This window comes from Alnus glutinosa, chromosome 14 (genome assembly GCF_958979055.1).
Source record: "Alnus glutinosa chromosome 14, dhAlnGlut1.1, whole genome shotgun sequence".
Taxonomy (NCBI): domain Eukaryota; kingdom Viridiplantae; phylum Streptophyta; class Magnoliopsida; order Fagales; family Betulaceae; genus Alnus; species Alnus glutinosa.
This window is the reverse complement of record NC_084899.1, coordinates 10,346,098-10,362,786: the sequence shown is the minus strand read 5'-3', so window position 1 is coordinate 10,362,786 and position 16,689 is coordinate 10,346,098. Positions and strand designations below refer to the sequence as shown.

At 37.0% G+C, this 16,689-nt stretch overlaps 1 protein-coding gene across 1 annotated transcript; it reads left to right on the top strand.

Moving 5' to 3' along the window:
- Positions 1 to 870: 870 nt before the first annotated feature.
- On the top strand, positions 871 to 3,748 carry LOC133857204 (patellin-3-like). Its single transcript, XM_062292381.1, has 3 exons — positions 871 to 2,391; positions 2,502 to 2,637; positions 3,214 to 3,748. The coding sequence occupies exons 1-3, from the start codon at positions 992 to 994 to the stop codon at positions 3,466 to 3,468; spliced, it is 1,791 nt and encodes a 596-aa protein (XP_062148365.1). The 5' UTR covers positions 871 to 991; the 3' UTR covers positions 3,469 to 3,748.
- Positions 3,749 to 16,689: the final 12,941 nt, after the last annotated feature.

Genomic DNA, 16,689 nt, shown 5'->3' with positions numbered 1-16,689 from the left:
TGGGGAGGGACACGTATAAGCTTGAGTTGTCTCTGTCTCAAAAGAAAAACAACAAGATTTGAAGGCTGAAGCAAAACAAAAGAAGACACCACCATTCTGTTACTGTTTTTTTCTGTGTCATAAAAAGAGAGAACATATACGCAGGGATATTCATTATTCACAGCCTCTATCTGTCTTTAGCTTTTGCATTAAACGCATTTTTTCTCGATGGGTTTTGTTTCTTAAAATTAAATACAAAAACAAAATTTATTAAAGAGAAAAACACCAAAAAGAATGGGATACGTGGTATGTTATGTTGTAGGGGGATCAGCTTTTGATGAATGACAACCTCGCTCGCTGTTGGATCACTTTCAATTTTCAAACGGGCAGTCCCAAAGTCATCATACCCTTAGTGGAGGGTTCCACATGTTCAACGGCTCAGATGGGGAGATACAGCTGGACAAATGACAACGAGCATGAATGCTCAATGGATCCTAGGTGTGCAATACATAATCAACGTTTTTATTTGTCACTTTTTTTCCCTAGTTGGCCCCGATACTCACACTATTCAAGTACAAGTAGGCCCCCCCCCCCCCCCCCCCTTCACACGAATCATTCCCACTACCCACCAACAACAAATTAACAGAAATGCCATTCCTCAATCAAATTGAAAAATTCTCAAAAGAAAAGGCCGGCAAATACGGGGCGGGTATGATTGATTTCCACACAACGCCGTTACAAAGGTAAAGAGGAAAGTGTTTACAGATTGGAAATTGGTTAGTCATGGGGTCCCACGTAATGGAGTAGTGATTAGCTGGCAAATATTTTGAAACCTTTGACAGACAGTGACACTCTGCTCCTCCCCTACACTCTTTAAAACTCCCATATCCCACGACCATTTTCCCACAACCCACCATCTTCTCTCTCTCTCCCTCTAGCAGTTCAGTTCAAGTCTTCTACTAGAGTAGAAACTGAAGAATCATTGTTGATAACAAGAACAACATATTCAGGCATGGCTGAGGAAGTGCAAAAGCAAGCCCAAGAAGAAGTGGTGGTGGTCACTGATGTTCCACAGCCTGAGAAACCTACTCCGGCAGTAGAGAAAGGCCTACCGACGGAGGAGCCCACAAAGCCCAAGCCCATTCAAGAAGAAGAAGAGCCTGCTGTGGTGGAGGCTGAGATTTCAAAATCCGGGGCTGACAGTGATGAGAAGATCCCTCAGTCCGGTTCATTCAAGGAAGAGAGCACCAGAGTTGCTGATCTTCCCGACACCGAGAAGAAAGCGCTTGAAGAGCTTAAACTGCTTATCCAAGATGCGCTTAGCAAGCATGAGTTCACCAGTCTGCAGGCTTCGCCGCCCAAAGAAGAAGAACAAAAGCCAGCGGCCGCTGAAGAAATTCCATCCAAAGTGATTGCTGACGATGATCCTCCGGTGGCGGCGGAAGAACCCACAAAGGCGGAATCCGAAGCTTCAGTAGAAATGAAGGCGGAGGCAGACGATGAAGCCGCAGAACAAACAACAACAACAACAGAAACCGTGGTGGTTACGGCGGTTATTGAAGAGAAGGTGGCCTGTAATGCTGTGGATGATGACGGCGCAAAGACTGTGGAAGCCATAGAGGAGACCATTGTGGCGGTCTCTTCTTCAGTCTTGCAAGACCAGCCTCCTCCGCCTCCAGCAACAGATCATGAGGAGGATCAGAAGGCTGCCTCTGCTTCACCTCTGGAGGCGGAAGAAGAAGATGCCAAAGCCGACTCTTCCGCTCCTCTGCCTCCGGAGGAGGTATCCATCTGGGGAATACCACTCCTGGCCGATGAGAGGAGCGATGTGATTCTCTTGAAGTTTCTCCGCGCAAGAGACTTCAAGGTGAAGGACGCATTCACCATGATCAAGAACACGGTGCGCTGGAGGAAGGAGTTTGGAATCGACGAGTTGCTTGAAGAAGAAGAACTGGGTAGCGATTTACAGAAGGTGGTGTTCATGCACGGCTTTGACAAGGAAGGACACCCGGTTTGCTACAATGTGTACGGGGAATTCCAGAACAAGGTGCTGTACCAGAAAACATTTTCTGATGAAGAGAAGAGGCAGAAATTCTTGAGGTGGAGAATTCAATTCCTGGAAAGGAGTATCCGGAAATTGGATTTAAGCCCTGGTGGTATTTGCACAATTGTCCAGGTGAATGATTTGAAGAATTCTCCGGGGCCTGGTAAGTGGGAGCTTAGACAAGCAACCAAACAGGCCCTCCAATTGCTCCAAGACAATTATCCTGAATTCGTAGCCAAACAGGTGTTTATCAATGTCCCTTGGTGGTACCTGGCGGTGAGTAGAATGATAAGCCCATTCCTGACGCAGAGGACCAAAAGCAAGTTTGTGTTCGCCGGCCCTTCCAAGTCTGCGGGGACCCTTTTGAGGTTACTACTATTTTATATAACGAATCTTTCATCTCCCTCGATCTCCTCTTATTTTTATTCATCTGTGATATTTTTATTTACCGTTTGGTTAATTGGCTTTTGAAATGCAGGTACATAGCTGCCGAGCAGTTACCAGTCAAATATGGAGGACTGAGCAAAGACGGTGAATTTGGCACAACAGATGCTGTTATTGAGACTACTGTCCGGCCGGCAGCGAAGCACACGGTGGAATTTCCTGTTACTGAGGTGAATTTCTCTATTTCCTTAATGGTTGGGAGTAACAATTTTTGTTTGATTATTGGGTCGTGTCGGGCCATTGATACAAGTTTTATAGATCCAAAAGCTTATAGGTTAATAGGTGAGGTTTAACAATTTAAAATATTTAATTAAAATATGAGAAAAACAATTTATAACTTTTACTCGGATACCGTGTATTATTTATCATAAAAATCTAAACAAATAAAAATAAATAAATTTAATTATTTAATTTATATTTTAACCAGACTAATAATTTTAATTCCGAACCTGCATAAAGTGGGGTCAAGGATTGTGTTTGAGAATTAAGGAATAGAAAACTATATTCCATCATTTACATCTTTGTTTTTTTTGGTATATATATATATATATATATTTTTTGAATCTTTTCTTTGGATTCTCTGAACGGTCTGCAGTGACATTATTATACACCGTTGTGTGCATGATTTGCTTTTCCTCTGCTAGTACTATTTTTAACTAGGGACCAGCTGGGAACTTATATTTTGTAGCCTAGGTAAAATAAATAAGAATTAAGAATATGTTTTGATGAATAATATTATTATGCAGTCGTGCCATCTGACATGGGAGGTGCGAGTTGTGGGATGGGATGTGAGCTACGGTGCAGAGTTTGTGCCGAGTGCTGAAGAAAGTTACACCGTGATCATACAGAAGGCTAGAAAGGTTGCCTCATCGGCAGAACCAGTTGTTTGCAATAGTTTCAAAATTGGTGAACCTGGGAAGGTGGTGCTCACCATTGACAACCCCACCTCTAAGAAGAAGAAGCTCCTTTACCGCTTGAAGACCAAATCCTCCTCTGATTGAAAAAGGGAAAAAGAAAGCTTGAAGAATATATGGGGTTTGTTGATTATAGATAGGGAACCAAATATATTTGTTGAAAGTGGTTTGTGTATCTTTTCCTAAATACATTTAATTTGTGCTTCTTTATTAATTATGAATATGTTTTTTTTGAAAAGAAATTTAATTTGTAATTGGGGTTGGTATGTGAAATACTACTGATTTTGGGGAAGAACTAAAGTCCCAATGCCTGCATGGATGTTTCTTTGGGACCCGTGAAATACTCAATTGTCTTTTTCTTTTTCCAGCACTGATTTTCATCCTTAAACCAAACCCACTTTGCTTTGTATTTTTATATAATCCTTTTGATTATGCTTTAAACACATGAACTCCCCTTTTGGGGCTTTTTAGGCATGAAGATTGAAAAAGAGGCGTGATTTCTTTATCCTGTAAAAGCAGTGGATGATCATCATATAGACTACTACTACTACAACTTTACTGAAAGTGCATGGTTGTTTTCCTTTCTTTCTTTTACTTTGATAAAGAATGTGAATACGCTATAGCTTTGATCAAGATTGCCCCAACATATTATTATAAAAACCAATTTCGATCTCCAAACCCACCAGAATTGTACCTTAAAACTGTGGATGTCTGTCGCATTGGATGCCCCAGATGGTCCAACCCTGTCCCATGGCCCTTCTCTTTGGCTTGTTTTGTTTATGTCCAATGAAATGACAAAAGATCGTTCTCTGATCTGGCAAAACTGAAAGGGGGCATGCACACAAGTTCATAATGTGGTCGGGGGGTGGTAGAAAGAGCAGAAATGCAGCGGCTGCGGCTGCAAACAAGCATGTACATTCAGGTGAGGTGGGCATCATTATTTTGTGTTGTTGTGGTCCAAATTTGCAGTCCTCTCATGCCCCATGTGCTGTCTCATGCTTTGCCTCAACGTTCTTTCCATGCCCTACTTTCTCCTTATCCTCTATTAATCGCGCCGTTTCGAATTGCTAATAATTTTAAAAGAATTCATGTAAAATTTATTTGTCCAAATAAAGTAATGATGAAAAGAAGATTCATATTTTCCTTATGTCTTTTCAAAAAGGCTCAAGAAAACATAAATCTTCTTTATTGCCATTATTCAAATTACATTATTTATTTAAATTGCTAGTTATTTAAACTAATAATTATTTAAAACCCATAAGCATTAAACGGGGGCCACCTTTAATTCCTTTAGTTAAAGAAGTGTAGGTTCATCAACTAAAGAAAGTGGACTGTCCATCCCTGAACCCGGGCCTGTTGACGCCTTTCTTGTCGATTTCTTTGGACAGAGTGATAATGGTAAATGTGGGAAGAAGATCTTGAATTTAAAGCGTGGGAGATATGGTTCAGAACCCAACATTTTTCTTTTTCCAAATTTTTTTCTTTTTTTTTTTCCGAATTTAGTTCAACATAAAGGGCCCTTTGTCAGAAAATAATTTCGGCTGAAAAATCTTTTTAAAAATTGTTTATTTATCATTCTGAAAATAGTTTGAAAAATAACTTTTTGACTTGTGGCTCCTATGAAAAATTGTTAAATTTTTTTATGTTTTTATATAATTTGAGAAGTTGTGAAAAAAGAAAGACAACGAAAAGGAACTATGAAAGGAAAAGGAATTATGAAAGGAAAAGTGTATAAGAATAGAAGGTATTTGAGGTGAGATTGACACCTACTGCAATTGTTTGCCCATAATGCTTACAATTTGAGAAGATTTAAAAAATAAAAATAAATAAATTTTAAAAACAAAGGAAATATAGAAAATATTAAAAAAAAAACAAAATAAATAAAAGGGTTGCTCAACGGCCGGTCTATTAGTAAAATGGCAATGTTTTTTTCTCTCATATTCTTAATAACCAAACAGAAGGTTGGACAAAATGTTGCCTAAACAGTGACATATGTCATAAGATTAAACATTCGTGATGTAATCTTCGAACGTTTGGTGTACTATTTTATCGAATGTTCGGCATCCCTCGCCGAACGTTCAACTATGACAAAATAATAATAAAAAAATTCTTCCTTAACCAAACCTAATACCTTATTAACATTAATTAAGGGGGTAATTACCTTTTCTCCCCATGAACTACCAAAAAATGCGCGATGGCCCCATGAACTACCAACTCGACAAAAAAAAAAGCATTCAACCACCACAGTTACATGATTTGCCCATTTCTGTTAGCCTAACTCGTGAAAATACTTAAATACCCTCACTCAATTTCAAAAATGACCTAAATGCCCTCAACTTAAATAAAATAAAATAAAGGAGAAGGGGTGCTGCCGGAGGGGTGGCTGCGAGCCACCCCCAGAGGTGGGTCCGGCCACCTCTGGGGTGGCTCACGGCCACCTCGCAACCTGGGGGGCCGCGCGGCCACCCCAGTTTTTCTCTGGGGTGGCCACGAGCCACCTCGGCCTAAGGGGTGGCCATGCAGCCGCCCCAAAAAAAACCTAGAGTAGCCACACAGCCACCCCAAAAAAATTTTAGTTTAGGTATTTGAGTCTTTTTCACGAATTTGATTGATGGAATAGGGTTTCGGTATGTAAATAGTAGTTCAATGCTCTCTTTTGGTTGATGTGTCAGTTCGTGGTGATATATTGATAATGACCGGTAGTTGATGGGAGGGAAATGTAAGTACCACAAATTTTTAATTTCGCATTATATTGTCATACACCTATTCAACCCTCCTTCTAAGTGTTCTTTGGAGTTTGATTTATATTTTCATTCTTATTATTTGATTCACTAGTAAACATTTTTTGGTAAGTAATTTACTAATAGATATAGATTGTTGATCGGATGAGGATCTCATGCAATATTCAAACTGCCTATTGAGTATATTTAAACATATTTTCATATCAATTGCTTCTATTTTTTTAAAGATGATAGCTAGGATCAGTTTGGAATGGTTGTGTTTGAAAAAAAAAAATTAGAAATTCCCCTACTTCCAAAAACTAATAATGTGATTGCTTCTAAATGTGAAGCGTATCAAATCAGATTATTTGGCTAATTGCCTAGAAAAAAATAAATAAATCAGATATCTTTAGATTATGTTTGTTTGTGTTTTTGTTTTCTAATTTCATTCACACTTTAAATTAACAAACAACCAAAAACACAAAATATTTTCCGACACATATTTAGGTTAATGAATGATCCTAAGTGCATTTATTGAAAAATTCTTTTAAATACACTAATTTATGTTTTTTTTTTTAAAAAAAAAATCTTAATTGTAATTAATCGTGTTCTAATTTTAACTTCCTAGAACGTTTTGGAAATGAGTAGAAATAATATGAATAAGTTCATAGGTACTAGCGCCAACACACATTTGGTTTAGATCTTTCATTATGAAAGAAAGATGGCTACATATTAGCTGCTCTATACAATTTGTACTGATATTATTTGTACCAATTTACCATATGTGATTTTGGAATTTGTTTTTGTTTTTTGTGGCCCCTCTTCGTTCATTGTAGATGTCAAAATTGTCATCATCCTTGTCCGCTCACAACCACGGTGCGACGCGAACATGCTTTTGTGGTTTGACGTGTTATATGCAAACCTCGAGGACATAAGCAAACCTGGGAAGACGGTATTTTGGGAGCTCAAAATTTAGGTTGGGAACACATTGCAAGTTTTTTGTATGGGTTGACAATTCGATAGATGATCGTAGCCCTCAGCTCCTACTGGAGTTGAGGGCAAGGAATATCTGGTTGGAAAGAAAACTACGTAAAAAATAGGCAAATGAGAGGCTATTATATTTCCTTCTAACTGCATTATGTGGCATATGCTTTGGACTTGCAGTAATGCTGATGTGTCTTCTTGTTATATCACCTTGAGGTATTTATCAAGGGATTCTGCCCTTTTAGAGATAGGTTTCGAGGCATTTTCTGAATTTTGTATAATATTAACCATTTTGTAATGCAACTTTGTCTCTAATTTGCGCCGATGCTTTATATTATGTGTTATTGGACATTAAATATTCCTTTATAGCGTTTTGTTTCTATTATTTAGTTGGTTTTTTTTATGAGGCGAATTAGAGATGTATAAATTTGGTTAAAATATTGTTATAATTTCTTCAGTTTTTTATGACTTTTAAATTTTTTAATGCCATGTAATATGCTGAAAATAAAGTCATTTACTGTACAAACGACACAAATAGTGTAGTGTTGTTTCGACAGTAAAAGGACACTAAATTGTAGTTTCGGGAAAAAAAAAAAATTAAAAAGTTAAAGTTCTCTGTTTATTTATTATTTTATTGCTACCCTTGGGTAGCAAGAGAGTCCTGTGCAGTATAAAGAAAACTCATTCAGCTTTCACTCATTTTGTCACCTTGTACCAGTGAGTGATCTACTCCTTTGTTTGACCTTGTAGCCGAGCATTTAAAGACACGTGGATTTCACGAGACTTACTATTTAGTATATTTTGATTTTTTTTTTCCCTCCATCTTCTCATTTTAAAAATTAATTATTTAATTTGTATGATCTATACAAGACTCAAGTCCTACATAGGTTTTATAAATTAAATGATTGATTTTCAAAATAATAAGATAAAAAAAATAATACAAGAATGCATTTATTAAGTCCTTTTTCTCCTCTTTTTTTTTGTTGAGTTTTTTGTTTTAAAATTTTAGATTTCTTTTTTCTTTCCATTTTTACTTTTTTTTTTTTTTTTTTTTTTTTTTTTTTTTTTTTTTTTTTTTTTTTTTTCCAAGTATACTCAATTCAACTCATAATTTTAAAGAACACATATTCTCTGTATCTACATGTAGCTTTCTTCAATTTTATATTACATCAAAATAATTTTTTAACAAAAACTGTAATTACCACCATTAACAATAAAACCATATGCAACTAGTTCAAGATGAAAACGTAGAAAGCAAGGGTCCTACCAATAGAATCAAAACTGTCATTTCTTAAATACGATGAATTATACAACAATTGACATTTGAGCAAATTCCAAGTAATCCATCGGGAAAAGAAACAACAAATAAAGAACAAAGTTTGATTGCCAACACTCTGTTACAACAAATTTAAGGTTTACATCCCATTAAGCACCTGCCACATGTCATTGCTCATTGTATTTCGGCATGTCCACATGAATATTGAGCTTTCTTGTGATTGGTTAGGTCATTGTCCAAATGATACATACGTTACAACTAGTATATCAACCCATTGTGAGACATCAACCAAAGATTCCCCGTACATCTCTTCTAGAGCCTCTTTAAATAATGGATCAGTGTCTCCACAGTCCCTACGAATAAAGTTGTGAATGGTGCAACATGCAATGACAAATAAGCGTTGGTACGAGATCGGGTAAGGGGGCATATTGTTCATAGTAGGGAACCAATTCTTCATAATACCGAATATTCGTTCCACAAACGATCGCAGTGAGAAGTGTCTATAATTAAACACCTCTTGAACAGTTATAGGTTCACCTCAACTGCCACGAAAGTTATCTAAATGGTATCGTTCGTTAAGATACAGGGCTAGGAACCGCTTGTACTAGCCATATCCTGAATCCACCAAGTAAAAATAACCTACAAATTTAGAAATCGTATATGAATATTTCGTTGCATAAAGAAAACACATGATTGTTGTTGTAATAATACCTTTGGCTAGTGTTGGGAAGCGCATCTCGAAATCGTTAATACACTATGTAAAAAAAAAAAACGTGAGTCATGCACGCTGCCCTCCCAACCAGTGCAAACATACGTGAAACAAAGGTCTAGGTCTGTCACCAACATGGCATTCTGTGTGGTTGTTGATTTTCGACCTTGGTGAGGCACAAAGTTAACACTTGACGTTCCAGCGACATCCATATTGAGTACCCTAAATGAATAATAGCATCTGCATAAGTGTTTTAATAAGTGAACTATGGAAAGGGTGTCAATGAGTCATTAGTACAACTATTTTCGAAAAAAAATAGCACAATGTTTAAAATGGAGCATAAAAAGTAAATATCGTTAGTATGCAAACTTTTAGCGAACCAATGTAAAACGTGTTACTACTAAACCATTAGACATAATAAAATAAGGAAAAATTACACTTTACCCCCTGAAGTTTCACCCAAATTGTAATTTGCCTTCAAAGTGAAAAAAGTTGCAATCAACCCCAACAAAGTTTCAAAAATTTGCAATGTAGCCATTTTGTCAGCTTATTCCGTCTTCCCTGACGGAAAGTTCCACACGTGCGCTTTTTGGGCCAAACTTGACGGAAATGCCTCAAAATTCCACCCCTTGCCTTTTTGGAAAAAAAACACCAACTTAAAATTGCCGGCTTCTTCGCCATGCAATTTGCCGAATTTTGCATAACCACTTGGATCACTTTCGGCCCGTAACCAACCGCGCAAAGAAAGTTCACATAATTATCGTTGGTGATGTGGAACACCAACCCCGGGTCCATCGCACGGTTGTCCATGACACTAGCTCGTAATCAGATTCTCTTTCTTTGTTTGGTTGATTTTCTCTGCAGCAATGTTTTGTGGCTTTTCTTTGGTGTATTTTCTTCTTCAATGCAAGTTTCTTGAACTTTGAATCTCAAGTCTCAACCTTGTAATCTTTGAAACCTCAATCTTAGCCGTCCTTGCACCCAATTGCAAAAACCCCTTCCTAGCTATCTCTTCCCAGGACCCCTTCCATGACTCAAAAACCAGGCCTTTGACCACTCTCTGACTGTTTCGCCGAATTTCGCATAACCACTTGGATCACCTTCGGCCCGTAACCAATTGCGCAGAGAAAGTTCACATAATTATCGTTGGTGATATGGAACACCAACCCCGAGTCCATCGCACGGTTGTCAACGACACTAGCTCGTAATCAGATTCTCTTTCTTTGTTTGGTTGATTTTCTCTGCAGCAATGTTTTGTAGCTTTTCTTTGGTGTATTTTATTCTTCAATGCAAGTTTCTTGAACTTTGAATCTCAAGTCTCAACCTTGTAATCTCTGAAACCTCAATCTCAGCCGTCCTTGCACCCAATTGCAAAAACCCCTTCCTAGCTGTCTCTTCCCAGGACCCCTTCCATGACTCAAAAACCAGGCCTTTGACCACTCTCTGACTATTTCCTCTTTCGTAAAGGCACAACTAGGCAAAGAATACACAGGACTTGCCTGGATAAATCAGAGGGTACATTTTGCCATTGAGTGGCACTCCGGCATAGAGCGAAAGTTCAAGGGGAGGAATTTTGAGGGCATTTCAGTCAAGTTTGGTCTGAAAAGTGCACGTGTGGTGCACATGTGGAACTTTCTGTTAGGGAAGATAGAATAAGCTAACAGAATGGCTACATTGCAAATTTTTCAGGCTAATTTGGGGTTGATTGCAACTTTTTTTACTTTGGAGGCAAAATCGCAATTTGGATGAAACTCCCGGGGGGGGGGGGGGGGTAAAGTGTAATTTTTCCATAAAATAAATATCCTTACAACGATACAATCAATCTTAGAATATTACAAATTAATGGGGGTAAAAATAAAAGAAATAGTATAATAGTCAACATAAACACAATGATCTCAATCAGAACCGGAGTAAATGAAAGACATGAGCCAATGGCGTCGCACCGCATCCATCATTTTGAGGACTATCTGTTGGGACTGGTGTCAAAAACTCCAATTACATTAATGTTGTTTTTCTATAAATTGTATAATATTGAACATTGGATATATATTATTGCTTTACATGTACATATATGTTTGAATTATTCTTTATCGCTTTGTTCCATGACAAAAGATTTGGATTCCTTCTTGAAGTGAAGGTGTTCCCTCAATGCTACATGCAATCACCCAATACACAGAAATGTTGACCAGCAATTTGATCTCATTCTAGTACATCAAAATGACCTACATTTTATATCTGAATTCCTAATCTTCTTAAGATTTAAAGTAACTGTTATAAGTCGTAGTGTACGTACATTATTCTTAATTACATTGTTGAAAGAATGATGACTCACGTAATCTATTCGGTGCATGGCACTATCTTGCTCTTACATCAACATATAAACTCGAAACCCTTCCTGCTACTTTTAATCAAGATAAATCGTTAAGGTTGACATGTTATAGTTTAGATGAATTTCCCAGTTTCATTTATGACCACGAACAATCTTTTATAAATTACGAGAACCTATGACTATGATCTTCTATGTGGTAATCTCATTACTCACACCTTAGTTAAATACAATATAACTAGGAACCTTACATGTATATCATATGAAATCTTTGATGTAGATTTAATTAGATTGATTATCCTAAAGCTCGGGTTTGAGTGTTTTAGTGGTATTTACTGAAACTTTATTTTGTGTAAGGTGAGATGAAAAACTCACAAGGTACAAAATGATAGATCATGTAATTAAATCAGTAGTATTAAGGAAAAGAGGTAGTGAACTAAGTAACGGTGTATTGACTTTGGTTTGACTACTAAATGATTCCGTGGAGGGGTAATATGTAATAAATAAGTATGTCACGGGGATTGATTCAATAATTTGAAAATACATTTTAGAGCGTAGTCTCATTTGTTTAGTGGAATCAATTGTGATTAAATAGGGTCGTGTGATATTATCATAAATCTATTTAAAGCTAATTGTATTTTTCTCTTTAGGTCCCTCTTTGAGTTGATGTAAATTCACCATATGCTATGATCTTCGGTTACGTATTTATTTATTTTGAATTGTTTTTTTTGATAAAAAGATATGATCTTTTGTTACTCCAAGACACAACTCTTGACTACCTTGTTCATGTGGCAAGATGGTCCTTTAGCTAGCTTTAGATGTTCTTTTCCAAAAAAAAGAAAAAAGAAAAGTAAAAGTAAAAGTAAAAGTTGCCACGCGGGCAAAGGTGGTCAGAAGTTATGTCTTGAGGTATCAATGTATCATATCTCTTTGATAAAATATGGCAAAAGGAATATGATTCCTAAGTGGCTCATTACTTAGAGATGATTGGGCTTAAGAAGTAATTTCTTATGGGCTTCAGCAATTAAATAGCTATCAGCTTAAGGAATTCATTTCCTATAGGCTTAAGTATTTAAGAGTTATGGGCTATTGGAATTAATTCCAAAAGGCTTAAGAAAAGATTAAGGAGCATAGGGCTTAAGGGATAAAATTAGTAGCAATTGAGTTAGGATTAAAATCCTAATCCTAGATGCATAGGATGGACGTGCGGTGCATGACCAAGGGGAGTGTTTCACTCCCACTTGGTCTTGCACCCTACTGGGAAGGAAGGGACCTATGACTCAAATCCTATCTATGCTACCTAGATAGTAGAGATTGTAACTGTAGTTCTTCTATGACTCCAATCCTATCTATGCTACAACTCTTTCTTATCTCCTAACCCTATCATAAGTGTAAATCCAAGTCTATAAATAGAAGGTCATAGTTAAGTATTATTTACCAATTCACTGCTTCAAGTTGTGAGTCCACACTAAAGTCATATTCAACGTTAAAGAGAAGATTTGGAGGTTGAGTCAAGAACACGAAGAATTCTCTCTTCAATATTCAACATGCAAGGAGCAAATCAACCAAAGTCAACTGGCCCTAATAGCCTAGGAGAGGTCGATTTCAATTGTAAGTACCCTGAACATGCTAGTTTAATTAATCTAGCTTTGTTTATCTTGAAGAAATTTTTTCTAAGATCGGTATTCCACTACGCATATTTTGATTAGCGCATGATCCCCAATACTATCTTCACCAAATTTGGGTCGACCACTGCTTTACATGCTTCGATATGCGGATCCATAGGCAATGAGAGCTTAGTAGCTAGGACATTTATTACGTCCATTGCAGCGTTCACAAGGTCCGAGCCGATAGGGTGGTGAATGGAACCCGCATCCCCCATTGAACCTAAGGTCACGTTGGTCTTCAAACGATCGAAGATCTGCCTCATGTCGTAGAATTTGTTTGATATTTCATCAAAAACTGCATCCCTTTTGGATGAGAACTTGCTGGACCGCTCCGATTGGGCTGCCAAGGAAGCTTGCCTCTTTGATTTCTTTTTGTGGTTCTGTGCGGGCGGACACAGTGGCTATGTGAGATCTATGATTGTTGGGGGGAGATTCAAGTCAACACAATGTTCTTCATTGTCAGAGTTTGGAAGGTCTTGTGTGCTAGCATGGCAGTACTGACCCGTTGCAGTTGTGCCCATAAAGATGAGGCACAAGTTTAAGTAGTTTGTGAGTGCGCCGTTTTGAAATCTGCAAAACATATGTGGGTCATAGTGCTGCAAAACATTATAAACGTGGATGTGAATGAGTAAGTTCATAAACTACATAGTTAGTACGAAGAGAATGTTGCGAGGGTTACCAATTTCAGTTGTTGCCATTGACGTTCATGTAGCGAGACCGTATTTGTAACATCATCCCAACTGACCCCGGTAGCTATGTTGCTGCTAAGTAGTTCAATGAAATCCTTGTACGCTGTTTTTAGGTGGTCAACCTTCCTTGACACTTGATCTTTAATGTACTGCATGCCATCTTTAATACGGTTATTCAAATCCTTGGTGATGGTCTTGTAATGGTTTTTGAAAGGTGGTCGAACACCTTCTCTAATGAGATCCGTAAGAATGTAAACCGATATCAACTCATGATCGGCGGTCCAGTTTGCTTGATTGGATTGACGAGGTACTTGTGTAGGGGATGGGGTACATTCTGTGCGCTTTCGGTGAGACTTTCGTGGTGTGGTGAAAATTGACATCTATGAATACGGGTAAAAAGAATGTACAACAATATTCCGAAACATGTTATGGTATAAATCAAGAAACCTAATTACAATGTTCACATTAATGTAGTTGTAAATAAATGAACCAAAAACGGCCATTGAAAGATAGAAAAGCATCATACCTTTCACTTCGCTGGTTGTGGTCGTAGAAAGTACCCACCGTGCTATCAAATTAATTAGTTGTATCTGTTTCACATTTTCTTTTGTAGGTTTAATCGAAAAATACGCATATGATATAAATGTGGAAAAATGTAAATGCCAGGAATATCATAATCTAAAAAACATAGTAGAGAACATGCCAAAGACTTAAAGACCATAGGTTTCATTCAATTGTTTAAATATGATTTTGGTCGTAGAGTATTTTTTTTACTACTTTTTTATGCTTGGGTGTAATTTTGTTCACAACTCAAAATATTTCTACCCGCCCCAACATTTTTCAATCCAACTCAAAAAATTCCAACTTAAAAGAAAAGAAAAAAACCGAAAAGTTCTTATTGAAGCAAATTAGAGCTTGTATAAATATAGTTAATTGTTAATCCAAGAGGAAATGTAAGTATACAATCAAATAGAACAAAGCTTCATGATAAAACATGCTACATTTGTTTCCCCTTATTTTCTCCTATTTTTAAAACCTTATGCTCCTATTTAACAAAAATCGCAACCCCAAAATAAATCATATGCTAATTCGATGAATAAAAGCTTCAATATAACATTCCCAACCATACCTTTCCCCCAAAATAACAAATATGTGTTTTCCCAAAATATGAAATGGGTCAATTCGTTCAAAAAAAAAAAAAAAATCGTCAAAACTTTTTTTATTTTCCTAAGCTTCCATTTGTTGTTTCATGCCTACCATTTATGTAAGCTATTTTTCTCTCTTCCCTTCTCTTTATTGTCTTCTTAGGAAAAAAAAAAAAAAAAACAGAAAAAAAAACTATTATGGTCTCGGTGTCTAATGTCGTTAGATTGATTTTCAAGCAGAAAATCGTGGTGTCCTTTTTAGTTTTGATGTTGACAAAAGTAACAGGATTGATTCAGGATTCTTCTCTACTTTTTTAAAAAACAAATCATATTTTATTTAACTTTTTTAAATTTTTTTAAATTTTATCTCACAAAATCAAACCTTAAAATTTGCACAATAAATTAAAATTAAATTCGAACTTAAGAAAATTCAATTCCCAAACACCATCAAACGTCTAGTTTCAGCTTCCCGTTTAATATTGACCTCTTTAACCGACATATGCTGGTGAGTGATGCAAGCGTTTTGGCAACAGCTTTCGGCACACAGCATTTTGGTTTGATTTCTTAAAGCACTTTGGTCCCATCTTTATTTAAACGGAGCGTTTTAGTGTTATCTTAAACGAGCGTTTGGACCATCGTCTTCCTTTTTTTTTTTTTTTTTTTCCATTCATGTTCTTCATCTAACCCAAATTCTTGAAACAACGAGAAAAAAACTAAATACAGATTAGACGTCAGCATGAAGGCGTCTAGTTTAAAATCCAGTTGTCCAAAAATATATTTGCCCTTGATAAGTAATTGAGGGTGGGCAACTTTTAATGGGCTTAAGGCAAATTTTTGGGGGGGGGGGGGGGGAGGGGGCATTTGCCCCCACTCGACCCCCTTCCATTTGAAAAGTCATTACTTTGCTAGTGGGTAGGAGACAGTGGCAAGAGGAGAGTTGGTTTGAATGAGTCTTACCTTGAGCAAAGAAAAGTTCCAGGAAGCAAGAGGGACATTGGGCAGGGCGTGATATTTGCGGGAGGAGTCGGTGCACAGCAGATTTGAATCGGCTAGCCTTGAGCAGTGTTTGTGTCACAAATATTGGGCAATGTGGAGACGTGCTCGAGTAGACGGAAGCAGAAGTAAAAGTAGATACCTGGCATGAAGTTGGGATACAGCTAAGCAAAACACACCGTTTTGTATTTTGGAAGTGTAATTGTGCACTTCAATTTTTCTTTCTTTCATGGAGTTACCGTAAGTGAAGGTGACAAATTGCTGAAGTCACGACAGTAATTTTCCTTTTTACCCCATCTTGTGGGCAAGGTGCTTTGAATGGGTGGGTAATGTAAGGGATATAATTGTAATAATAAGACTTTAGACTTTTGTTAGTTAAATAGTTGAGCTTTTGTTAGTTAGTTAGCAGATGTAGGTTGAGAGTATAAAAAGCCCAATGTATGGGAAAGAAAGGTTATCGAAAGTGTTGAAGTGTTTTCTTAGAATTGTAGTTCTTGGAGCCTTTGGGTTGAGCTCGAATCACCCATTCTTGGAGCCCGACTAAGCTTGAATTAGTCAACCTTTTATCAATTTCAGTATTCAGTTTATCCATTCTATTCTTTCATTCTACAAATCCATTAATATCCATTCCAATTTCATATCCATTTCCATCTAAATCATAGAAATATCCTATAAATAAGAAAGTTCATTACACCTTGTTTCAGTTTTCTCAAATACCAAACGGCGGATAACAAAAAAACAAAAAGTTTCCGAACACATTTTCTTTCATCTAATCTCCCGGCTAAGTTAACATGGAAAA